Source organism: Mastacembelus armatus, chromosome 23 (assembly GCF_900324485.2).
Source record: "Mastacembelus armatus chromosome 23, fMasArm1.2, whole genome shotgun sequence".
Classification (NCBI taxonomy): Eukaryota; Metazoa; Chordata; class Actinopteri; order Synbranchiformes; family Mastacembelidae; genus Mastacembelus; species Mastacembelus armatus.
In genome coordinates, this window is record NC_046655.1 from 10571788 (window position 1) to 10598416 (window position 26629).

At 40.3% G+C, this 26629-nt stretch overlaps 3 protein-coding genes across 8 annotated transcripts; 2 read left to right on the forward strand and 1 right to left on the reverse strand.

Moving 5' to 3' along the window:
* Positions 1-5309: 5309 nt before the first annotated feature.
* Positions 5310-15313, reverse strand: mettl25 (methyltransferase like 25). Of its 2 annotated transcripts, none has more exons than XM_026327406.1 (12): positions 15039-15313; positions 14063-14245; positions 13748-13851; positions 13061-13618; positions 12608-12755; positions 10455-10549; positions 10200-10229; positions 9578-9651; positions 8146-8239; positions 7625-7699; positions 7075-7146; positions 5310-5842 (listed from the first exon to the last, which is right to left on the reverse strand). In XM_026327406.1, the coding sequence occupies exons 1-12, from the start codon at positions 15274-15276 to the stop codon at positions 5735-5737; spliced, it is 1779 nt and encodes a 592-aa protein (XP_026183191.1). In that variant the 5' UTR covers positions 15277-15313; the 3' UTR covers positions 5310-5734. The 2 variants fall into 2 exon arrangements, with proteins under 2 accessions (XP_026183191.1, XP_026183190.1); XM_026327405.1 differs by having other exon boundaries at positions 13748-13854.
* A 240-nt stretch (positions 15314-15553) lies between these two features.
* Positions 15554-17236, forward strand: ccdc59 (coiled-coil domain containing 59). The gene is made up of 4 exons (XM_026327187.1): positions 15554-15777; positions 16104-16470; positions 16569-16677; positions 16807-17236. The coding sequence occupies exons 1-4, from the start codon at positions 15630-15632 to the stop codon at positions 16987-16989; spliced, it is 807 nt and encodes a 268-aa protein (XP_026182972.1). The 5' UTR covers positions 15554-15629; the 3' UTR covers positions 16990-17236.
* Positions 17237-17381: 145 nt separating this feature from the next.
* On the forward strand, positions 17382-26607 carry cracr2ab (calcium release activated channel regulator 2Ab). 5 transcript variants are annotated; one of them, XM_026327181.2, is made up of 19 exons: positions 17382-17508; positions 18273-18585; positions 19528-19639; positions 20076-20265; positions 20351-20497; positions 21187-21277; positions 21469-21564; positions 21836-22023; positions 22159-22230; positions 22448-22496; positions 22592-22674; positions 22961-23636; positions 23781-23919; positions 24343-24424; positions 24664-24778; positions 24898-24999; positions 25178-25254; positions 25393-25514; positions 26518-26607. In XM_026327181.2, exons 2-18 carry the CDS (start codon positions 18448-18450, stop codon positions 25478-25480), a joined length of 2445 nt encoding a protein of 814 aa, XP_026182966.1. In that variant the 5' UTR covers positions 17382-17508; positions 18273-18447; the 3' UTR covers positions 25481-25514; positions 26518-26607. The 5 variants fall into 5 exon arrangements, 4 of the variants coding, with proteins under 4 accessions (XP_026182966.1, XP_026182965.1, XP_026182969.1 ...); XM_026327180.1 differs by lacking the exon at positions 26518-26607 and having other exon boundaries at positions 25393-26165; XM_026327184.1 differs by lacking the exon at positions 26518-26607 and having other exon boundaries at positions 23054-23636; positions 25393-26165.
* The last annotated feature ends 22 nt before the right edge of the window (positions 26608-26629 follow it).

Here is a 26629-nt window from a genome sequence, read left to right on the forward strand (position 1 = left end):
AATCATGTCTGCAGTAATTATTGTATAGTGACTCGGGATTTTTTTATGATAGAACATAAAGACAGACAAATGTATATATAAAGCAGAGTTTATAACATGCTCTATAGTAATTTAGGGAAATGACTATTGGTTAGGACCCACTGGGCACAGTCAGGGGCCCAGTGACTAGGCTAACTACTACAAAGTGACTCAAAATGCTTTCAAATAGATTCAAAACATCCACAATTTGTTGTAAAATGAGCACAAGGAGATGCAAAAGATATAGGAGAGTATGGCAGGACACAAATGAAGTACAAAGACAAACCAAACACACTGTTGACAAAAAAAAAAACAGTAATGGCCACAAAGAAATGCAAAACAATTACAAAGGTCTGTTCTGATCTGTAGAGATAGCTCCTACAGTATGCACATGTCTATGCCCAAGGGCCCACTATCACATTATCTTATTCTAACCCCAAATTAAAAACTATTGATTTATTTGCTTAACAATCACCATCCTCCCGTGTCCACGAGGAGGCTAAACCGCGGGGGTTAGGGCTGATTGATGAAATGCTGTACCCCGCCCGATGATGAGCGTGCACATGGGCTTCAGTTTGGAAACATGCAGCTTCATCCTGCTGACTACCAGCTGGACCAATGCCTGTCCCACAGTTAGGGCTCCAACAGGATAAATCCAGTGCAGCGCAACAGAGAAACAAAAACAGATGGTTGGAGAAGGATGTATAGAGCATGAGGGCATCAGCCAGCCATGGGTGAGACAGTGACAGAGCATTACAGGCCACGGGTTAGAGAGTCATTTGTAACTGTGACCCTTATTCTGAACAAGATTTAACCTTGAACTCATGGAACCTGTTGGACTATGTGAGAAGGGTTTGCACCTGAGACTTATGTTGATGAGCTTCCTCTTCTATACCATTTATCTGTGTCTAGAGGTTACAAATGAAAATCTGTGTTTGGCTTGTAAGAAGAGACTCAGTTCTTCTGGCAATTTATCTGCAACATTAAGCCTTCTGTTTATTGGTTTTTGTTATATTATGGCAGTTGTACACTAAAATTGTCTCAACACATACCCATACAAACCAATAGCCATACTAGATGAATGTCGTGCCCTTGCTCTGCCCCATTGGGATAAGGGGTGCTCTGTCTGGCAGCAGTCAGCACGAGTGATTAAGGGATTAGCTAAGGAAAAGCGGGACGAAATATTCCTGTAGAGTATAAACAGGCCCAGGGCAAAACAAACACATTACAGGAGAGCAAGTGTTTACACTCACTGACTGATTACCTGCAATGTCCCCACCATCCTAGAGTGTAATGAATCTGTTGCTTGTTTTTTAAGAATAAACAGGCAGTGTTCCTAAATAAAATATCCTTTTTTGGTTTTAGATGCTAGTTTAAGGGGCATTTAAAGTGGAAGTGGCTCGACTACATGGATGATGAGAATTCATAGGCAATCGTACGATGTTTTTCTTTTTTTATAGGTTGAAAATTTGTCATATTTGATGAAGACGCTTTCTTTTATTTCCTACTTGGTTTCTTCTGTTCTAGGAAGTGACAGTCATTTAAACCCTTCTTTGACATGCTTGCATATTTTGTTTGACATCTGTCCATTTCACACGTCAGTCTGTTTACAGGTCTAGGGGAGTGTGTGAAATCTGATAAAGGAGCTCACTGGAATCAGTGTTGGCTGAGGCTCAAGGCTATAAGTTTGAAAATGAAAAGAAATCTGGGTTGTGGGTTTTGGAGTAAATTAATTCACCAGTGTCGTACTTATTAACTACAAGACTTCATGAATTTCCCTTTGGGGATGAATAAACTTTATCTCATCTCATCAGTGTTTAAACAGTAGGACCATGACCCATGATTTATGGAGACATTGTAGACACTGTGGAGAAATGTCTAAAGTGAGTGTGAGTTAATATTATATCATTTAAATCATTTTTCATCACTTAATATGTATTTTATTTAATAAATAAGTAAATGATTTGTCAATACACATAACCAATCCAACAGACAAAAGGCAATACTTTCCAACTTGACAATTTATAACGACAAACTATTTCCATTGATGCTGTTAGTAAGAGATTTCCTGTCCCATTTGAGCCATGTAAAGTGAATAATGGCAATTTCCCTGTGCCATTTACTCCGGAACCAGTGTGTCTTCGCCCCAGCAGATAAACATCACACAGGAAACAGATAATCACAGCTGGAAGCACCAGGCTTGGACTCTGCCCACACAGAAATAGCATACTGATGGTATTAATATCAACAGTAAAGATCAGCAGTCAACTCAAATCCATCCAGGTTTGCTGAACATCTGTAGGACTGTCACCACCTAGTTCTGCCCAGGAAGATCAGAAGTATAACTTTGGAAAAAGAGGGGAAAACCTAAAAATAAAACAGCTAAAATATAAAAATTAAAAATAAGACAAACTTTCAGGATTTATTCTGCATGACAGAAAAAAAACAGTCTGAGTGCTGTACTTTACTTTTTTAAACATTATAAGAATCTCAATGACCCTTAAATCACAGCTCATTTATAATATTTGTAGATTCTGGATTTACAGGTTATTAAATCAAGGTATCTTTCAAAATATGTCGGTTTGACAAAACAAAGCAGTTTGATGCTTTAATGACATAAGGGGAACTAACGCATTACATTTGTTTTCCAAATACATTAGAGGCTGGCGTATTACCCTGTATGAGCCACAAATACCAGTGTTTCCAGTTTTCTCTCTGGCTGTTTTTAGTGAGTTGACAGATGTTTCAGATTGATCTAATTTGATATTAATCTGGATAACATTACAGCAGAATGGCAAGATAAATGGAAAATATGAATCAGAGGGACAAGTCTTACTCAAAATACATGATGACTGTGTTTCTTACAGAAAACAGTCCCATCTCTGTAAGGTTTTTCTTCACGGTGAGACTGTGTGATGCTTGAAGTTGACCGCTGACATGGTTTGACGTACCTGTTTACACTTCAACAGATTCGTCTCACAGATATTTCTCTGACAGGTGTGAAATGCATTTTCGTCCCTGTGCCTCATCCCAAAATAGATCGTCAGTAATGTGAGGTGATAACAGCGATTTTAACCTAAAATAATCAGTGTGTGCCCAACCCAAGGTCCGTCCAATTCCCCTCTTCCTCACAAACGCGGCATCTGGCAGAGATACGTTGGTGCCCGGGGGGACATGGTGATGGCAGCCAGACCATCCTGCATCCTTCCCTCTGGTGGCTCTCTGCCCAGACAAAAAAAAAAGAACAACTTCGGAGAATTAAAATTGGACAACATGAGGATTATGGTCAGAAGGAAGACATTAGGATGGTGTGTATGAGAGTAGATGTAGAAAAGTGGATTAATAGAGTGCTTGTGTGTGTGAGGCTGTGACAGACCTTTTAAAAGGCTTCTTCACTGCCAGGCCTCCTGGCATTTAACAAACGATCACTTAGAGTTGCTCACATTTTTCTCCCCCTTCTTTTTTCTTATTTACAAGCTGTGTTGATGCCTGATAAAGTCCACCGCTTAACTTGCAAATTTTACCCTTTAATTATTTTGGGTTCATCAATTAGGAGTCGTTTTACCCATTCATGAGAAAAGGCATTTTTCAGCCCACAAACAAAACATTCACCAGCAGGGAACTAATTATGTAGACTGGATGGAGTTTGTAGCTCCCTTCCTGTTTGTGAAGTTGAAAGAACCGTGAGATGATTTTTCACATTCAGGGACGTAGCAGGGTCTTGTGTGATGTCCAAACACCTCCGTGAGAAACAGACATCACAGCTGAGGGTGGAAGTGTTTGACGCACTCCACTCACTTCCTCTCATTCCTACCTTGCAATGAAAAGTCATCTGAGGTGGGTTTGCCTAACACAATTCCCCATGTGAATTATTTCTGTCTCCTAGCCTTCATCACATCCTGCAACCTTTTTCCTGTCTTCTGTTAAGTGCAAAGTCAGGAAATTGCAGTTTACCTACAGGACTGTGTTGCCTGGATGGTTTTTGCTGATTTCTTTCCTACTAGCTTGTATGTTTGTTTGTGTGTGTTGGAGGCGGACCATATAAATGTCATCGTGTTGTGTCATTATTCTTGTCTTCTGTGCGAGCACATGAAAGAAACCATGGCAGGGTATGAACGCAAACATGCGTGCAAACATCATGAATGACACAGGGCGACAGGATGTGACTCACTCAGCCACAACAAAACCCAACAACATTTCCAAAACAAACTCCGTTCGCATTTTTGAATTTGCTTGCATTCGTGTCAGTCCCAGGTTGGGCCACTGAGAAACACGGTGCTGGATCCAAACATGCTCCAGATGCAGCAGAGCCAACCCATCTGTCTTTACAGAGATAAAAATAAATCTCTAGGATATCATTTCTTCACAGCAGTGCTGACAGTCCTATGTATGGCCTACAGATGTGCAGGCTGCTGCAGCTATAGTGACAGATAGTCGATGCAGTGGAAGGTGTGGCATGAGGAAGGGTGTTGTACCAGGACTGCACACTGGGAAAGAGTATCACATTTCCTTTGTTTCAGGCTAATTTTGTTCAAGATAATGTAATTTTTTAAAATGGATGTTCCTACAGAGCTTTAATCAAAATGCTTCACATGCACAGCAGGAATGACCATTACTGACTCAGTGGTGGGTACTGTGACTCACATACTTCCCAATGTGACAGAATGAATGTTCACTCTGACACTGATACTCAAGCCTGTGTATCCCCACCTCTTGTGTCTGACATACCCCCATAGCTCTGCCAAATAAACTCATCGCCGCCACCCGCCATGTCGCAAATGTCAAACTCAATATTGCTCATTGTAGCTGACTCTGAATCTGTGGATATATTGTCATAATTTTTACTTTTTAAATGAGCTGATCTTTTCCTACATAATTGTTCCCCTGGTTGGGAAACACTTACACAAAGGAGTTAATTTCCACTTACGCAATGTTACACCTCGCAATGACCTTTATCTCTATGCCCAAGAATGTGTTAATAAATTATAAAATCACCATTTGTCATATTTCAAGTAGTATATTTTCATTTGTAAAGACAGTTGATAACAATCCCTCTGACACGTAGTTGAATGATTTTTTTTGTTCCCGAAATGCTCCATTACCACCTTTCCTCTTCTGTCTGCCTTCTATCAGCTTTAGTGTAATTCCCACAACCATAATTCATGTTTGTACTGAAAACAATAAAACTGGTTTTCAAACATGTAAGAAAAGGATGATTTATTAAATAACCAAGGACATAGCAAAACAGAAACAAAGCTTAAAAAGGGGTCAGGGGCTCCTTTTGGCTTGTCCTGTTTTTTTTTTCCCCACTCTTCATCATCTGGTGTGGGAGCCTAGAAATGGGCTTTCCAGACCAGTCCACTGAGGGGATCCAAGTGTCCCTAAACCCCACAATACCCCTAGGTCCCTGAATGGCTCTTAAAGACAAGTGTTTTCTCAGGAGTCACTCAAACATAAAGAAAAAAGGTCTGGATTGGTATAATTCAATCAAAGAGGACAGTTTTTCCAGGTGTTTTGAACATGTGTTTTCACAAGGTCAAGGACTGAGCTGAGCAGTGCAAATATTTAAAACATTAAAGTATATAAAACAAGATTGGTTTTGGCGAAATTACACATGTAATTAAAACAAGCAGGACAGGATACAATCACTGTTGATCACGTATAATCATGAGCCCTCAATCACTGTAATATAATCATGTGCTTATGTATAAGTTCATTAGCTTGTAACTCCGTTTCCATAACTCTTCAGTCCCACGACAGCGTAACATCTTGGTGACAGCAGGGGATCAAAGAGCTGCACCAGTGCAGAGAATGATACGTCCTCCTGCAGTAGAGACACACACCCATAAAACAATAAGAAAATACAACTGAATAAAAAACACATGGACATAAATACTCTGCTTCTCCTCCCAGTTCGGCTTCGTGACCCCTGGCATTCTCTGCCGTATGATGTTCTCACTATTAAAGATTTCTCTATTGAATCCCCAGAGAAGAAACATCTGTACAAATATTGTGTCAGGTGGATTCCTGTACATGTGTAAAACAAGTATGTCCTTCTTAATGGCAGCACGTTCAGTTGCAGATCTACAGCTCAAATGGGAAAAATAGGAAACCCTCTGTTCAGGCATTATGCCATGATTGTTACAGTACATATTTTAGCACATTTAGATGTCATCATAAGCAGAATAAAACAATGTGTAAATCGGATATGGAATTCCCCCTCCCTCAAAAAAACAAACAAACAAAAAATAAACGAACAAAAAAAGTGTGACTCTTTTCCTAGGATAGACGGAGATTTTATAATGTCATGTGTACAGAATAAATGAACATAGAAGATTGACAGTATGGCAGTGTGGATGTTCTTATATCCTTCTTTAATGCTGAGCATGCTTCTGCAAAGGCATCATCATATGGGTCATATTCACATACATTCATCAACCGTTTTCTTTCCCTCCTCTGCTCCTCCTCCAGGGAGAGCTCTCAAAGCTGACCAGCGCTCTTGATGTTATATACTTTGATTGCATGACCCTATTAAGGAAGTCCATCTGACATACAATCTCAGATGTAATCAGAACTTCAAAGCCATCTGCTCATATATATCTCACCGTGAGTCAGACTAAAGATTAGCATGTTGTGTTTGGCTGCAGAAGCATAAGACGTTAAATTGCAGGCTGGCTTTAATTTAGCCAACACCTATATTATTGTCAATGGTCTGAATCAAAAGAAGGGTTTCCAGATTTCAGCTGGGAAGCAAATTTTAAATCTCAATTAAGGAGATGTACAAGCAAATCATAAGGATGAGAAATACAAAAATAAACAAAAAGAACAAAAACAGTTTAACTACATTTTTATGAGTTAAGTAAGTAAGATATACAAAGGCAATTTTTAAGCCAACATGGATGAAATGTCCTTAAAGTACTACAAAAAAAACAAAAGCTCTCATAATACACAACAGATCATGCAGTTATTTAACACAAATCCACTTGTTGTTTATAGTTATTTTCAGTGAACGTGGTCAAACAAGCCAACAGCATTTCACAACTGAAATGAATGTACCTGTTCCTTCAGGTAACAGAGGCGATCCAGGAGAATCAGACCTTCGATACAGGGAGCCAGAGTCACCTTCAACTATCCAAAGACATTGACACAAAAGAAGATGTTTTGACAGAAATATTCATTTATTTCATGTCAGTGTTTTTTTCCAAGTGACCACCTATCTGGTACACAACAGCCCTTTTCTATCAGACTAGTCTTAATACTGAAACTACTTCCCAGTAGCTTATTTAGCAATTGCAAAAAAACATTTCACTGCTTTATGTCATGAAGGAAAACTGGTATTTTGGGTGACACTACAATTAGGGCTAAAAGGCTGGTGTTCTCCCATTCCTGCTTTACTTCCCCATATACAGCAATGATCTCATTTAATGGTCTACAATTTATTGGCATTATACATCTCATTTTACAGGAATGAAAATCTTTAACATAAAGCAGAGCTGGAACAGGCTGTTGTGGTCTGAAGCTGTGTAATGTACACAATAAGGATATAATAGATAAAAACGCTGTAAAGTCTGAGTGTTGGTCATTTTTAGTGTGTGCAGGCACTCACCATATTAAAAGCATGCATCTCGTCTATTCGTGGTCTATATGTGTCATAGTAATCCTGGATTTCACTGTCAGAAAGCTGAGGACAAAGAGAAAGCTGTCAACTTTATCAGTCAACAAGGACAGTTCCTGTGAATGCAGGGGAATAAAAATGAAGGAGATTGTAAAGAAGAGCTACAGTGGAAGATGTGAAAGTAAAAGATTTGATGGAAGTGTTGGCGATGTAAGAATAATTTGAAATACGTCATCCTTATTTTTCTGATTACCCAGATGACAAACCCCTCAAAACCCTGGTGCCTGGAACCATCCTAAAGCAAGAGAGTACAGCACCTCAAGCACCTGTGTCGTTCTCACTAACCTGATGTGATTTGAATATTTTCTAAATCCAGACAAAAGAAAAACCATTTTCCCTCTCATCATGCCAAATAAAAACGATCATTTGTTTTATAGCGCTTGTTTCTCTTTCACTGTACTTTCCACAGTTTGTTTCTCAAAGGTGTTGTAAGATGACTGGAATATTCTGACCTTTGATTCATCCAGTTCCAGTTTGCGAAGAGCTCGACGAACATAGTCCACGAATGATTTAGCCTTGGAGTAAACATTCCCAACTCGCTTTTCACTGTGGAACAAACACATGTACATAACATCTCATTTCTACTCTATGAAATAAACAACTTTAACTCCTTTGGTTTCACATTGTTTTTTTAATCCAGGACCAAACTGGTAAACACTTCTAAAGTACCAAGCAGTGATGAGTAGGTGCTGTTGGGAGAAAAACAATGGTTATTCGATCCTGATGTGATGTTAGTCATTAAAGTGAAGGTCACGCATTGGTGGGGAGCAGGCATGTGAATGGGGCTAATTGAAGAACTCAAATATGCAGTGTTTACTTCGACCCTTCTGTTTATTTAGTTCGTTTGCAATGACCACCATCCACCAAATATCTGGACCGCAATGCTTGAAAATTGTCAGTCGTCAGGAATCCAAAATAACAACAGCAAATGACCCTAGAACTGAAGGGTCTGTGGATGTAAACCAGCAGGTTTAGACTCTTGAGAGCCAGAGATTACTCATGTTTGGAAAGCATTGTATAGACAAGTGAACCGCGGCCAAGCTGCAGTCTCAATGACTTTTCTTCATGTTCTTAAGTTGTACTGCATGAGCAGGAAAAGCTTATTTATATAAAGGAACAGGGCCAAGTACATTAGGGTTAATTATTTTCATTACAAATGTTCGTATTGATAATTTTTCATCCATCCATCCATCCATCCATCATCTACTGCTTATCCTGCCACATCCAGGGTCATGTGGGTCTGAAGCCAATCCCAGCTCACATTGGGGGTGAGGCAAAATATCAAATAATGGTGATAAATGTAAATTTACATTGAGTTTACATTGAGTTTAGTGCTCCTTAATGTTGCCATGCTAAGACGCCAAACTGAGATGGTAAACATGGTAAACATTTCACCTGCTAAACATGTTAGCATTGTTACTGCATGTATGTTAACATAAGCATTTACTGTAAGAGTAGCCCGAAGCATCACTACTGTAAAATAAATGACCTAAATGGCTGATTGCCAAATTTCTTGTCAACTGGTTTTCTGTCAATTGACTAATCTTTGTTTTAACTCTTTATCACTTTTTATCTTTTTACTAGCTTCTGTTTGCTAGTCCTGGTTCATTTATAGTCCAAATAAACCAGAACCAAAAACTTTTCCTTTCTGGTTCAGAACAAAGAAAACAAACAGCAAATTTGTATTGTGACTGAAACTCACTGTGCCTGTTCTATTCTAACTGATTCCTGCACAACACATTTGTTAACGCATGCCACGCAGCGTTAATATTTTTGATACATAATGATGGAACAAAATGTCTCGACAAGACTGAATGTGTTGGACACTTCGGGGTATAATTTCTCAAACTGAAGTAATGACAGATGTTAATTCCTGTACATTACCTTTTATAGGAGTCGTAGTGGTCTCTCAGAATAACATGGAGGACTGCTCGGTAGAACAGAGACTCCATCTGAATCTACACAAAATATCAAAGATGACGTGATTCACCATAACGCACTATAGTGTATATTTCACATTAAAAGTTTGTTATTCCCTTGTGATTTATCCAGCAAGTGCATGAATGATTGAATATTTCTGACACTTTTTAAACCTAATGCAAGCAATCAAGCCTGTTTTTGGATTCAGACTCTAGTTCCAACAAGTAATCAATTCTGCCGTGATTGCATTAATATTTATAAACATTCCATATTAATGCCTAGTGGTATCATGTATCAGCTTCGGCCTGGAGCTCTGTGCTCTACGTTCCAAATAAATACATTACAGTCAATCACAGACCTAAAACAATAGCTGGATTAATGGGCTGATTGCTCAAAAGCGTGTAGGAGATCTAAGGTAAAAAAAAAAAAAAAGAACACACTTCTGAGCAATTGTGAAATAACATATTTGTCATTTAATTGGTTTTGATGTGTGTAACGATGACAATTTAGGAAAAAAAAAAATGTAACAACCACTACTGTGTGATGATGATGATTAGTGTATTGTACACTTTGTATGCATACTTACTCCTTTTCCATGTGAAACCCTCTCCAGTGCCTGTTTTTTAGGAAAATAGTAAAGTGTTTAGACAAAGTAGTCCTGACACTAATAGAAACTCACCAAAAAACGAGTTTATCCACATGTCCTACACTAAATAAAGGCGTTGGTCAATTTAGCAGAGGCCCTTCTGTTACTGACAACAGCCAGTACAGTCTAAACAACACATGTTTATGTAGTAAAGATGCTGCCGTGCACATTTTTGGAGGCGTCATCCAAACTCACCAAACATGCTGACATCCTGGCGTTTCTGCCGCAGAACCAGGACTGGCTGCGGAGGTACTGACTCAGAGGGAAACCACACACACTTTGCAAACACTCTGTGAGGAAACACACAGAGACAACAGGAGTACACTGACAGTCTGGTCGATAATGCTGATATAAAGTTTTTAATATTTGCCAGAGAAAGTTCAAGTTAACAAGAGAAGGAAACATTTTCATTTTTATATATAAAGACAAGACCATGTTCTTTTCCACTCTGACAATCTTACATCATCTTCATATGAAGACCCCTTATATTTACTTTACAAACATGAGTGTTATCAATCTCAGCTGGATAGAATTAAGATGAAACACCCTCTTTATTTTTTGCCCTCAGAAGTCAGACTTGTTGACCTTTAATTGCTCTGGTGAGAAAAAACAGCAACATGAATCACATTTTTCTTACCAGAGCACCACACACACACACACACACACACACACACACACACACAGATTCCCAATGGATAAAGTACTCAGTGTGACTTGACAGCCTGCCATCTTTTTCATGTCATCTCTAAAAGGGTCAGTGAGGCCAAGGCGCAGTGAATCCAAAGGGATACAGTCAAAAGAAGCACCAATAATGTGGGACCAGGCCAATTCAGGTTTTGACAAACTGTGCTGGACAAGTTAACTTGTTAGCAGTCAGCTTAGCTTTCCCTCTGCCAGGCACACTGCTCACTGACACAGGCCCTCAAAGGCAACTGAACCGGACAAGCATTTCCTCAGGCTGACGGGTTGATTACAGTACATACACAAAACTGTTTATAATAGTTAGTCTCATGTTGGCCAAGAAGTTCACATTTGAAGTGGACATGTACATGCACTGCAATTCAGAAAGACAAATATTTCTGATAAGCTTGCATGTGACTGGACATTTGAAGAGAGATAGGTTCCAGACCTGTGTACTCATCTCTAAGAAGTTCACTTCTGTGAGTAAACTGTTTCCACATAATGTGCAGGAAGTGCAGGAATTGCTTCATGTCTAAATGAGTAGATCACATAAATCTATAACTGCTTTCTATAAAGAAGCCTTTCAGCAATTTAGCTTCTTTTTAGGGTGAGGCTGGCCACCACAGGAGCTGGCCAGCATCCCAGACTCCACTGTAGGACCAACAGGGAAGAGAAAGTGTGTGTGTGCATGCATGTGTGGGCGTGTGTGTAAATAGCTTTGTTCAGTCCTTTAAATGATCAAACCAGAGTTCAGGAAACAACCATGGAATGGAGTGTTTTCAATCAGCTGTCATGATATCATTTTCTGCACTTGGCTGAAGCTATGACGGGCTCTTGATGACATAAGGGTCGAAGGTCATACATACAGATGACGTGATACTGTATTGATTGTAGCAATGGCTCATTCAGATACACAGAGGCTACAGTCACAGCATGACGACACATGCAGACGATTTCATACCTCATAAACTGTGAAGTAAAGAAGCAAGAAACTGGACTGACATCAGTCTGTTATCCTCCATTTTTGGCTCCTGATCTAACTGTGAAACTGAGGCAGCAGTAGAGAATGACAGACAGTCTCCGCAATGTGGAAGTTAACCCTAACTAAATAACAGTGGAGATGAAATACTACCCACTAGTTACAGAATCAATCACTTCCAATTGATTCCTGTCTAAATTAAAATGAAAAAAAATCTCATTTTCAGTGGCCTTAAACAGCCATCCTAAATCCATAAATCCACTCTAACGACTCTAACAGTGGGTTTCTGAGCTCGACTGAGCCATCAAAAGGGTAACTTGGCCGAGTCTGCCACATTCTCAGTGGATCATTTGACTTGTTTACTATAAAATCTGAAGGAAAGTGTTTATGTGGCTTTAATTGGGAAGATATTTTATTTTAGATCAGAGTGCTGAAGTGGACGCTGCAGGTGTCTGAGGTGAGAAAATGGAAGTGTGCAAGTGAAAAACAAGAAGACTAACAGAAATCGAAATAAAGACTGAACTCTCTGCAGAACAGAAACCATATGTTCTTAAAAAATGAGTGAAGTGTGAAGACTGTACTTGTCACAGCTTTACAGGACACAGAGACAGACCCAAACACACCAACCTGTCCCTGACTGGGGTGTGTATCTCAGAGTGTGTCATTGATGGTGTGAGTGTGTGGTTACCCTGTCCGGCACTGTCAAACTCCTCAGACAGCAGGTGATAGCAGCAGCCCACACTGCAGACTGCGGCCAGCTCTCGTTTAGCCACAAACATCCTCAGGGTGCTGGGAGCCAAGTCACCACATGTGTGCAGGCCAACCATGACCGCATCCTGGAGTTTGGAGAAAGCATGCAGGGAAAGCAGAGAGTAGAATAGGAGGAAGGTGGGGGCACGGGTGGAGATCGATGGTAAAATTTATTGATGATGACGTACTGCGCATTTGGCAACACAGTAACATCCCACACTCGCCCCAGTAATGCAAACTCCAGCCACTGTGACAGACTTGTAATTTTAGAAGCCACTGTGGGAATCGTGCTTTGCTACTACGTGGATGGCCCCCGCTCTACCCCACAACCTGACTTAAATCTATTGTTAGTATTTACCTTTTTTTTTTTTTTGACTTTGGATCTGCTCACCTCCAGCTCACTGATAAGCTCTCGGAGCTCAGTTTCTGCAGTAATGTAAGATGTGAGAGGTGAAAAGACGACATTGGAACTCTCACTTCTGTTCCTCTGTTTCCTCTCTAGGTTCTCCCTCTTCCTCCTCTCTCTCTCCTCAGCACTCAGGTGACTCGGGGAAGTTCTGGCAGTCTGTATGACATCCAGTGAAAGAGTGCTTAGGAAGAGCTCCTCTGTTTCTGGGGTTGACTCTGAATGCTGGTCCACTTCTGATAAGTCAGTTAACACCTCCTCCTGTGGCATTTTATCCCCATCACCATATAAAACATCACCACCTCCATTAATTCCAGACTTTATTTGTGCCAGCTCTTCCTGAGGTGAATGTACAGCCTCTGCCTGTGCCTTTATCACCTTGCTGCGTTTCTGGTACACCCTGGAGAACTTCTTGAGCTTCCTGTTTCTTTCCTGGGCACCGTGGGTGTTGGTGCTGGAGGAGTCGATGCCATAAACTCTGAGGCCGTACTGCAGGGACAGGAAGGAGCTCAGGTAACCCTTTCCTGAGCCCACATCTATCACCTGGATGGAAGCAAAAAGTTGGAAGGAAAAACCAAACCCGAAATAAGAAACTGATCCTTCTGTTTTGAGTTCTATCAAGTCTTTCCAAGCAAGAACTTTAGAGGCATTTATAGCAACTTCAATGTTTACCTGTTTGACTCGACAGTGTTCAGCTAAACAGGCCACCACCTCAGACATAGACTGGACTTCATGAGATTTTTTAGCTTTCATAAAAGCATCTGGCTCCAGTTCAGCTGCTGGGTTTGACAGAACAGAAAAAGAGCTTTATAAAAAAAAGAAGACACATTTACCTGCACTGTTCTTTTAAAAAATCCCAAATCAATCCCACTGTATGACAGCAACTCAGTCATGGTAACATTTGAGCTGGACATTTTGGAGAATACTTGACTTGTTTTGTGCTCTCTCAGCATGAAACATGTGGTCAGACAGTCCATTCTTCCCTACCTATATCTGCTGGCAGAGCCCCATGCTCAGGCCTGCTCTGTCTGAAGGCCTGCATTAGCTCATCTCTGCTCAAACAGACTTCAAGGCCAGGAAGAGAGTGAACCTTGGCCATCTGCAAAAGTTCATGGGTATCAACCAGTCGATTTGTCTCCCTGCAAAACCCAAACATGGTTTCGGTTTGTGCTGTATAAGGGGAACAGACGGAAAAAATGTTGTTAAAGTTAGTCAAATGGTAACAATGGCCAAAAAGTATTCCTTGGCTTGATACCACAACCGAGAGAGAATATTTCTTTTGTAATTTGGACAACCCTTAACATTAGGCAATTTTAAAGCAAGGCATTAGAAAGTTGCCTTTGAAAATAAGAAAAGCAAAAAAAAAGCAACATTTGGGTTGGTTAAACACCTTTCAGTTTGAGATGAATAGTACAAGTAATCAAAATATTAATATTATTTATAAATAGACTTTGGTACAGAGCTGTGGTCATATGATTCATAAAGCTAAGTATAGTAAAAGGGTACAGTATTAAAAAGTTATTGAAAGGTGTAGTAGGGCTGTAACTATTACTTTCAGTATCAATCAATCTGTTTGTTGAATAATCAATTAATTGTTGTATGAAATGTCAAAAAGTAAAAAATCATCAGGATTTCCTAAAGTCCAAAGTGACTAATTTAAATTTCTTCATCATTTTCAAAATCATTTAATTTACTATCACAAATAACAAAGAGAACCTGCAAATGCTTGATAGGAAAATGAATTACTAATCACTAATTACTGATCAATTACTCCATTTGTTGCAGCTCACATCCTGTCTTCCATAGAGTTGTTCTAATTAATGTCACACAGCAGTAAATAATTCATAAAGCCCTTTCAAAATAACTCCTTTATAAATGATCTGTTTGTGGAAAGTCTTATCCACAATGTCACACCACAGACTTTCATAGTTCTCTTTTATAGCCTGAGGCTGGATGTGTTTACCGGGACCGTTGTGCTCTGCCGCCCCCTGCCGGTCACTGCAGGCGCTGACGGCTGACAGCACCTCCCCCGGCCCAACCGCCATGAACCGCTGCCACACGTCGTGGGTGTAAAACTCCACAGTGTGAGCGTTAGCGATGCTCAGAGCCACGGACAGAAAGCGCCTAACTTCATCTATGTATCGCTGGATTTCCGTGAGACTGTTTGAGGAAGCGAACATGTTCAAACGCTCTGAGTTCATAGCCCTAGTCAAACACGTCGGTTTCCACTGCTTATGCCTTCCCAGGCAGTAGTAATCGAAACTACTGCTCGATTATTCTTTTTAAGTCTAAGCTAGACTCCACTTTTTCTATAAAATGTACGTTAGCGTACATACCAGATCAAGGAGTTAGTGTGCTCAAAATATATTATACTGTCACACGTTGTATTGATATAAAAATGTCCGATTTGGGGATTGAAATATCTTTTTAACTGATTAGATCATCTGAAATCGATTTCTCAGGTCTGCCCATGTCATCAGCCTGCGTCTAGGAAGAAGCTGCATGCGGGTTGATCAACGCATGAAAGCTGTAAACATTTAGCGATTTAGCTCAAATGGCCCCAATAGATCAGAAAACGAAGAATAAGACGTTTGCAGGGAGAGATGGCAACTGGAAGAAATCAAAACATAACGCACAGGGTGTCAAAAAGAAGAGGAAATGGATCCCGGAGCAGAAAATGTTCGAAGGCAGCCTTAAGGAAGGTGGGGATTACTAAACAACTCATGAGTACTCTGTTAAATCGGAATTTTTTTTAGTTACATTATTAATGGATTTTTTAAAAATTCTGACACCAACAATTAGCAAAATCTCACTATTTGTACTTTTTCTTTCAAAATACACAGGTTGCCAAACTGAACTAAGAAATCTCATAATTTAATCAGGTATTTCTGTGGAAAAATTTGGTAATAGCTAAAACAATGTTAAATTATTCTAAACATCTAGGCTGTCTCAATAACAGTCCACCCCTTGCTAAAATCCAGCATCAACATTTATACAACAACTTTTTTTTTTTTTTTTTGCTCTTCAGGTCAAGGGTTTGCCTTCAAGAGGAAGCAAAGAGTCAAACATGAGTACAACAAACTGCTGCGGAAGGAGAAGAAGAAGAAGAGCACCGAGTCCAAACTGGTGTACATGGAGGAGTATCCAGAACACCTCAGACATCTTTACGTGGCAGAAGCAGAGAAACTAAAACAAGAGGCCTGGGCGAATCGGCTGAACAGGACTAAGCTAAGAATGAAAAGGCAGGAGAAGGGAGAAGGGACAGCAGAATGTGGTGCTGATGCTGCACAGAGGACTGAAAGTGCTGATCAAGATCCAGAAGTTACTGGTGCATCTGAGATGACAGATTCTGGGACTGGGATCCCTGACCCAACAGCAACCTCAGAGAAGGGAAGGTAAGAATTATTAAGACTGGCTTCAGTAAGTGTGTAGAGAAAACACACTTTGAACATGAAACAAAGATTAACATTACCTTTGTAATGTCCTCTTCCAGTCTTCCAATAAGCAACCGCATGAAGAAAAAAATGCTGAAGAAGACCTCCTATCAGAAGACAAATGAGGAATATGAGACGATCAAAGAGAAACGGAGAAAAAAGAAAGAGGTGAGTTATTCCCCTGTTACATGTTACCTATCCTCTGCATTTGTCGCATACTTTGTTTGAATTGCAATCTCACCCTTTGCTGTCAGGGTGTCTTGACCTTCTGTGTTAATTGTTTTGTTTTAATCCCAGGAATACCTGAAGAACAAACAGCACAGAGAAGAAGCCATTCAGAGGTACAAACAGAAAAAGATGGAGACATTCCAGATGCTGAGCAAAAAGACGAAGAAAGGACAGCCAAATCTCAACCTTCAAATGGAGTATCTGCTTCAGAAGATCCAAGGAACTGATAAACAACAGCAGAGTCACAGCTGACCCTGAGGGACATATAGAAAAAGAGTGGATCTTGCGTATATTTGACTAAAACCTGATTATGATATACCAGAGGAACATTGGGATTGTGTTTTCATTAAGATGTTCAGTGGTGCTTTATATGGACTACTATATGTTGTGACCTATTTTAGTCTTAGACCACCAGATGGCATCACCAGATGGCATCATAAGATATGAAAAGATGCACCTGTAGATGCACTTTTTATGAATAAAAGTTTCCTGTAAAGTGCTTTTATTTTGAAATGGACAGTTGCATGTGATTGGAAACATTTTGCATGAATATTGCCTGTGTAAAGAGTTAAGTCGGCTGCTCTATCTCTCAGTGAGGCAGTAGAGTGTGTATGCAGGGTGAAAAGCCTCAGGCCGCTTCCTCATGACATCACATGGTTGCAGAATGACTTGTCTGTGAGGCAAGACTTCCTAAACAGAGCGCGCTCACTGCTCTGTTGATACTGAGAGCGGAGAAGGCCTTCAGTTTCCAGTCTGAATCATTTGTAAAAGGTAAGAACTTTCCCTTCTGTTTGTGGTGGATGTTAAGAAGCAATTTCTGTGTTAAACATGAAAGAAACTTCATCTGGTAAAACAAACAACTTGCCATGAGTTTTGTATGCGTTAGAATTAAAGGCCCAAAACATTTCTTTTCATACTTTTATGGAGTAAGATACATGGAGTAGTAGTGATTAAGAGTATTTATTTGGGCTTAGAAAATAAAACATTTTGATGAAACAAGGATCAGTGTTTTAATGATCCTTATTTCCTAATTGTTTTGTTTGAATTCTGAAATCCACTCTCCTACCCATCACTATAACCTTTCTATTTCAAGTTGACCTTAAAATCAAGTGTCTACCTAACATAGTGTTTACTATGTCTTTACAGTCTCTGACAGGACAACGTGCACTCAAACAAAACTTCTTAAGTCTTGTCAGGAATTTGTGATGAAAACAAGATGCCTCTGTGAGAGCACAGAGGGGCTACATAATACAGTTTTGAATTCATCTGTGACTCTGCCTTTTGGTAACAGCTCTTGCAGTCCTGGGCATTATGCTGTCATGTGTTCTGTATAGCAGGGTATTAAAATAATCCTTTGCTCTGCCTTTACATACCTCTGAGTTGCTTGTTCCTGGCTTATTAGAAAAAGGAAGTACTGTATAGTTGTAACAAATGCAGTACTGCTGCATGTTTTAATTACTTATATGACTTTTTCCCAGAGCTGTAGTAAGATGTATTTAGGTTGACCATGTGTTTGTACTGTTTCTGTCTCCTAGGAGCCTGCAATTGATGGTGAACACATTTATAAGTTGATCTCATCATCCTGTCTCTGTCATCATGGCAACCATGAGAGCACCAGACCACTGGATACAGGGCCACTGAGGATTTCACAGAGATTCATGCTGCTTTACACATAGAGCCAATCACGTGTCCTTAAAACAAGTCCCAGACATGGAGGAGGAGGTGGAGGCCAGAGTGAATCCAGAGACAAAGGACTGGGGTTACAATGCTCTTCTCGACAAGACCAAAGAGTTCTTCCAAACCTGTGATGTAGAGGGCAAAGGATTCATTACCCGCACCGACATGAGGGTTAGGAACGGACAGTGTTTTTAGTTTGAGATGGAAAAAAATCTAAAATGAAGCAGCAAATAAGGGCTTCTGCCTACGTTACACACAAAGCAACTTGACCCCCAGTACTTAAGTTAAAAATTGTGGTGTATTATGGTAGCTTGAGCTAATGTTTTTACTGTGTTCCTATCCAAACAAAAGACAAAGTAGGTTTACTATTATATAAGAGTGGAAAATAAAACTGTGGAAATGCATCACTTTTGTCAGGTTATTGTTGTTTTTTTTTTTGACATTTCCAGTGATAATCTAAATTATAAGAAAAATACTTTAGAGATATGCATTCTTCACTATCTTTCATTGCTTCTCTTAAAATGCATGAATGTTCAGCAAATGCATTAAGCCTCCACTAAGAACAGTAGGTCAAGAGGACACCTTTTTACCTGTGGCATAATTTACTCTTTTGTGGTGCTATAATGGCAGTGAATAGCAAGTGGGAAACACTTAGTGTCACAGTTTCTGTTTTTGCTGGATTCCTTTTTTTTATTTTAATGTTATATCACCATTGTGAAAGAAGCACTTCACTTACTGAGCACATTCAGCTGGAGAAATGGTGGTGTAGCACCATTGACGGTGTTTGAGTATAGGGTCAGCCTTCACAAACACACACTTTTGCTGGCTGAAGCATAAAACACACAAGCCTCTTTAAAGCCCTAATAAAGTCCAGGTTGTGTTGTCTGATAATTAGGACAGTGCTGCTGCTTGTGTTTAGGTTTTCCAAGAATAGCTCTGTATACTGACATTTATTTATATATTTGTTTAGGTTCTACTTACACTTCCAGAAAGTTATTTTTTTAATTATGTTGAGTCTAATTATGTTTCATATTTTATGTTGTTTCTCATTAGAGCAGTACAGCTTATTATAACAGCATTTAAATGCCCTGTGTGTTTCTGTGTTCCTGGCAGAGGCTCCACCGAGAGCTGCCACTGTCTGCAGAGGAGCTGGAGGACGTGTTTGACTCTCTGGATTCAGACCAGTCTGGTTTCCTCACACTGGAGGCATTCTCCTCTGGATTCAGTAGGTTTCCATCTGTCAGAGGCCTTTCATCATGTAGAATAACTATCCTGATTGCTTAACTGGCACAATGTCTTAGCATTATTATTGCATATTATTTATTATTAATCAATGTATTTTTTTTATTTGTAGGAACAAGAATGTGTTATGTATTCTTTCGAATGTTGCATAGTCTTTATTTAAATTTTATTTGTATTTAATTTTTTGAGGTCAGGTCATGTCAACATAGAGGAGACATTCTGGCTTTCAGAATATTGTATTATGTTATGTTTTATCTACAAAGCAGCTTCACTCTTCTGCATTATTTAGTAGCTTTTTCCATTAAATGTATAAGTGGAACATAATAGAGCTGACAGTATGCTAGAGAAGCATCAGTCTAAAAATGCTGTTGCCGTCCTTTTATACATCCCTGCTTCCACATCATGTGGATGCATCTCAGGTCAGTTCCTGCACGGCCGGAGAATCTCTGTCACTGATGACCAAAATCTGGCACCTGGGCCTGTCTATAGAGCCAAGGAAGCTCTTTATCAGAGCCAATGGGAAGCCAAGCTGTCAGGCGTGGAAGATGAGGAGGAGAGGCACTTCTGTATGCTGCTGGAGAGCTTGGGGGCCAGTAATGTGTTTGAGGAGTGAGTGTAATCACTGCGTAGCCTTACATACAATTTGGTTTTATGTGACTTAGATGTGAATGTGAAAACACACATTCTTTTCCAGTCCAGGCGAGGTGCGCAGTCTCTGGGCCCAGCTCCGGCGCGATGAGCCTCACCTCCTGTCAAATTTTGAGGAGTTCCTGGCTAGGGTCACCCACCAAATCAAAGAAGCTTGCCAGGAGAAGAAGGAGATGGAGAGTGCTCTCCAGAGGTAGAAGCCCAGAATACACATCAATTTGTGAAAAAAAGAAATAGACTATATTTCCTCTCAACTGTGGCATGTTGCACTTGTGGAAGGGACATGCAAAAAATTACAATTAACAGAGGACATGTGGAAGGGAATAAATAAGCAGACATTGCAGAAGAGATATAGTGTTTATTTACTATGGCAAGATGCAGTGTGGATCTTGTGTTTAAAAAGTCACATTTCTCAATTGGTTTCTGTTTTATGTTCCATAAAGCAAACTGGCCACTGAAATAATCTGTGCCACAATGGTGGGTTTTATATTTAATGTGTTTATATTACCGCACCATGCTCGACCCGCAGGCTGAGAGTGTTTTCATGGCTTTACCTGTAATTCTCTATAGAACAACCCCCTTATCCATGTCAAATGACCACTAATCTGTCGGAAAACTCTGAAGTCTGAGCACATTCTGCTGGTGTTAAAACCCTTTAATACTATGTCTGATAGGAGATGAAAAGCAGTAATTTATTATGGCCAGTGTATTAATAGCTTTACTCCCATGATATGCAGCTCAACATGTTTGAAGATAACCTCAACGACAATGCCATTCCCTTCCTAAATGTTATATAATGTCATACTGCATGTCTCTCATCAATTCAACATTGACTATAATAGTTGTAATATCTCTAATCTCTAGCACTGTCATTTATCACAGGAAGGCTGCAACACATGACAGCGAGATCCGTCATTTATATGAAGAGATGGAGGCACAGATCAAAAACGAGAAAGACAGGCTGCTGCTAAAGGTACAACACAAGCAGCAACTCTAGCAGCAAAACATGTCTGAGACATCCAGTGTCCAGCAGTCTAACTTCTGAAACAATAATATTTACATATTTTTCAGTGAGGGGAAAGTAATTAATGTTGAGACATTATTTTCTGTCTTCAATCGTGGCTTTGACCTTGTGGCCTTTACCCTTGTTTTCTGTCCATGCAGGACTCTGAACGGCTTCAGTTGCGCAGCCAAGACCTGGAGCACCAACTGTTTTCAAAGGAGAGAGAGCTAGACCAGCTTTTCCAGAAGCAGAAAAGGGTGAGTGGATATATTGCATCCCAACAACAATCAATCTATTCACCCAACATTTAGATGATATATTTACACTAAAACTGTACAATAAGATGTTAAAATATTAGTTAGATCCATTATAGAAAGAAAGAGTCCACATCAATTCGATAAACTCAAGATGTGTGCATGTGCAAAAGTGTGTATGTAGTAATAATCCTTACCTCCGTAACATGTGTTGTTCCTCGTCTACCGATATAGTCAGAGCTTACTCACCCAGCGATAATGTTTCCCCAATCAGTTAGAGCTCCAGTGCCGAGAGCTGAGCAGTGAGAAGCAGGAGAGCCATGTGGAGAACGTCAAGCTGAAGATGACCAACGACGAGCTGTTGCGAGCGCTGGACAGCACCAGCCAGGAGCTGGCGCTGGCCCAAGAACAGCTGGCCCTACTGCAGGAGCAGGCCGCCCAGCTGCACCAGGAGAAAGACATGTGGGTTTACACACTGTCTGCACACATTTAATCACTATTGATGGTTAGATTTGTCGGAGTGTTTACCGTAACCCCAAACCAATCATTAAATCAATCTTTAAATCAGTCAGAGCCTGTCATGCTGTTGTGTTTCAGGGAAATGTACAGAATAACTGAGGGATTACAGAGAGAGAAGCAAAGTCTCATGAAACAGCTTGACCTCCTCAGGTATGAGAAGAACATCTGCTGAGCAGTTTCAGACCTTGGAACCATTTGATTTTAATATTTTTGCCCCCTGATTCAGTATTAATGTACAAACCTCAGAAATCTGACTCTAAAGTAAGTAAAAGGATTTGCAGAGATGCACATGGGGGCAGATACGTAGCACATTGCAGTGCATTTCACTGGAAAGATTCTAACTTTCTTCAGTTTTTGATCTTCCCAGAGAGATGAACAAACATTTAAAGGACGAGCGAGACATATTCTGTGGTGTGGTGAGTATATATTTTTTCTAACTGTATTGCACCAGTGTCTGTTGGACTAATAAAAAAAAAACAACTGTGTAACACATCTTCTTTATTTAAACCAGCCTCGAACATCACTGAGAAAGAAGCAGAAGCAGAGAGCAGGCCTTGCCAACATATATGATGACACCAGCCAGCCGGCAAAAAGGTGATTCATTCATCATCTCTGTACTCTTTTAACACAATTCATCCCTGTCACATCGTTTCCTGTGTCACAAAGAAGAATTTCTTTTTCAGTGTGATGTAAAAATCATGTATCAAAGGAGGAAAAACAGAGGATATCTGATTCTGCACACTTCCAAAAATCAAGAAAATCAGCATTTAGTTTAACTATCATTAAAACCAGGGAGATTTGAATGTTTTGGCCTCCAGATTTTCATCTCAGTCAAGTGAACTGATCCAATATATCCTCTGTTTCTCCTCTGTTTCCAAAGAGCCCCATTGTTGGTGGATGGGTCCTACCAGTCTCTGGAGGCCTTGCCTATAGAGCACCTTCAAATCGTGTTTTTTGCTTCCTCCTCCTGTAGTGAGGACGACACGACCACCACTGCTTACTCCTCCACCGCCACCATCACTGCCCCCACATGTCAACAGCACCTAGCAGCAAAGAACAACTTTGGCTTAGCCAACGGCTACACTGGTTCTACTCCACCCAAAGTGCACAATGGGAAGGCAAAGGCCAAAAAATCACCTGGCAAAGTGGCTGCAGCTAAGAGGGTGATGGAGAAGGAAAGAGAAAGAGTGACAGAAGTGGAAATTGAGAATAAGACCAGGGTAGAAGAGGAGGTGCTGGATTCTCCTCCAGATGGTTGGCCCCTCCGAAGGGTCATCTCCATCGAGGAGGACCACTTGCCACACTTGCTCCAAGGTGGGCCCCAGCCTTTAATGCACCAACTCAGTGAGGAAGAAGATGAGGAGGAGGGGGAGGATGATGGCCAGAGTGACACTGGATCTAGAATTGTCACACAGGTAGAACTCTCTTCTACTCAACCCCTAAGTCAGCTCCCAGTGTTGGCAAAAGCTCCTCCAGCAAGGAAACCCCGATTTACCCGCACAAAGAAGACACCCATGTCCCTGAGGGGACAGCCAGTGGGGAAGGAGACGCAGCAAGTATGTCCTCATCTTTGGCCCTTTAAATAGGCCCAAAAATCCTAGGTGTCAAAAGGCAGTTCAATTACTGTGTGACATGTCAACTGAACAAAAACACTGCTCTGTCTCTGTCTTCCTGCTTTGCCTGGTTTTTATCCTCATCAGAAGATGAAAGAAGGAGCGCTGTTTGCTCCAGACCGTCTTTTTAAGGTGGTTCTGGTCGGCAACTCCAGCGTAGGCAAAACATCCCTGCTCCGCTCCTTCTGTGAAGGCCATTTCCACCCTTTCACAACTGCTACTGTGGGTGAGAAGAAATGCATTGTAATAATTGTAAATAATGTACAGTCGAAGTTCAGAGGCTGCTTCGCACAAATGTGAATGGTGTGTGTGTGGATGTGTGTGTTTGTGGATGCTAACACAGGAGATTGCAGGGCGACTTAGCATCACATGAAAAGACTTGTGAAGTCACATTTCTGTCTAAGAGCCCTGGCACACATTGCACCGTAGATTATGTCACTTCTGATGAATTTCCCTCCTCTCTTTCATCTTTCCCAATCCTCACTTAAAGTCTTGTTACCTCCACTTTGGTTCCCCTTTTCTCTTCTGAATTGAGGCCCATTCACCATCGCGTCTCACTAGACCCCCTAGTGGCCACTTTTTACGTCATTGTTCTTGTGTCAAAAAAGCAGAAAAAAACATATATTAAATTTTGTTGTGTCATAATCAGGCATTGACTACAGTGTGAAGACACTAACCCTGGACAATGTGCAGGTAGCCATGCAGCTGTGGGACACAGCAGGTCAGGAGAGGTGTGTTTCTATTTATTTTTATATAGATATATATAAAATATATATATATTGTGGGTCAGTCTTTCCCATCCCTGGGCCTCAAGGAACACTGGCCTGCTTGTATTCCAGTATCCACTGCTGATTACCTGGATCAGGTGTTCAGCCAATCAGAACAGCCAGGGCAGTGTTCCTTGAGGACCAGGTGGGAACCAGGGCAGTAGGTCACTGTTCTGATATTCCAGCCTTGTCATTTGATGCAGGTACCGCAGCATAACCAAGCAGTTCTTTCGTAAGGCAGATGGTGTGGTGGTGATGTATGACGTCACAATGGAGGACAGCTTCAAAGCCGTACAACCCTGGCTGATCAATGTCCAGGTCTGAACTATAACCCATAAGGTCCTCTGCTGCATCAAGTTTGACCATTTTTTAAAAACTGTTTCCTACAAACCTCCAAATCAATAGACAGACATGTTTAAATTCCTGGGTACTTTCAGGAAGCTGCAGGAGAAGAGATACCCATCCTCCTACTGGGCAACAAAATGGACATGGATGGAGACAGGGAGGTGTCAATCAAAGAAGCTGAGCAGCTGGCTTCTGTAAGTTTAAATCAAGGTTAAGAGATAATTGATCTATGATGCTTTCTATTTGCTTTTATCACTCTCTGCTTTAAATAATATCATTGCTAATGTTATTAAATATTGAAAATGAAATGCATATGTTATGAGCACTCGTTCAAATTCACCTGACCAGTCTCTGTATGCATGTGCTGTGTAGGAAAACAAGCTGATGTTCTTTGAAGTCAGTGCCTACACAGGGAAAAATGTGACTGAGTCCCTGACTTACCTGGCCAGGTAAGAGGAAACTGTGAATCCAGTCAGCTCTAAAGTGACCAAACTGCACACCAGTCATCAGGCACATGCCAAACCTAATGAGGAGTAGACAGCCTTTTGTGTTAACCTTGTGCTTTCTCTCTCTTTCTCTTTATGCAGAGTGTTAATGGAGCAGGAGGACACGGTGAGAGGCACAACAGTCATCCTCAACGCTCAGCCCATAAAGAGGAAAGCCTGCTGCAAGTGAAGACACACTGACGGAGAAAACAAGCTAAAACATTGTAAGAGATATAACTGTACACTTGATATACTGTGATCTAAATCATGTTTGGACATTCATTTGGAGTCTTTGAAGACAACGGTGAAATCAGTGTCAGACTTTTTTCAGTGTCAGAATTTCCTTAGCATAGATTGAAATCATAACTTTTACAAGCAGTCTGCATTTTGGCCCAGAAATGCACATTCAAGTGGACACAGAGGATTGAGCTTTAATGCTGATGCTCAGAGAAAGAGTTAAGAAGTAAAAATAAGTTGCTGCTCTTTCCTGTAAATAATGTTAATCACAGTAGTAATATCTATTTAAAATAAAAAACCTACTGTAGCTTTTTCATAACTTAACATTATGTTCATGCTTAATTTCTCTTTTTAGGCTTTTGTAGAATGTAATGTAGTCATGTTTGACATTAATGCAAAAGTTAAAATAAATGATTTGGAATTTAAAAAAAGAAATCAGACTTGATATCTAGATAAATTTTATTCATCATCAGATTCAACTTTTTTTTTCCATGTTCATTTTTCATTCAGTCTTCAAAACAAAGCTAAAGGTTCAATGCTTTTTCAGTCTGGCACCAAATTGTACAGCACCTAATTGCACCTAATCTTTCTGAAATCAGTGAATCAAAAAAAATGTTCACATGCAAATAAATATTAAAATAAAACACACTTATTACTTACTTACTTACTTACTGTACCTTTTATACAATTATACTGCACACACTAAATCTTAAACAACAAAAGAAAAAACTGGTGATAACTATGCTGTCACCATCTCAGCATCCCACAGATCAATACTTTTCATTTAGCTGCACTAATAATATAAAGACTGTAAATCTTAAATGCTTTTGTTTTGATATTCAAAATAAGAAACTTCCCAGAAATAAGTGAGTGAAAAAATGAACTTCTCTAAAGATCTTACATTCAATGATGTGCCCGAGTCGATCAAGTTGGTACAACTGAATGCACTATTGCTGAGAGATATTTGCCTATTCTGATGACATCACTTAGGTGCTGGCATGTTGGCATCCAATCAGATACATCTGTTTGCCCTTTCGACCAACTGGAATGCTTGATGGAGAGCGCCTGTGCCCTCCCCCTCTCCACGCGTGTCCAGAGGCGC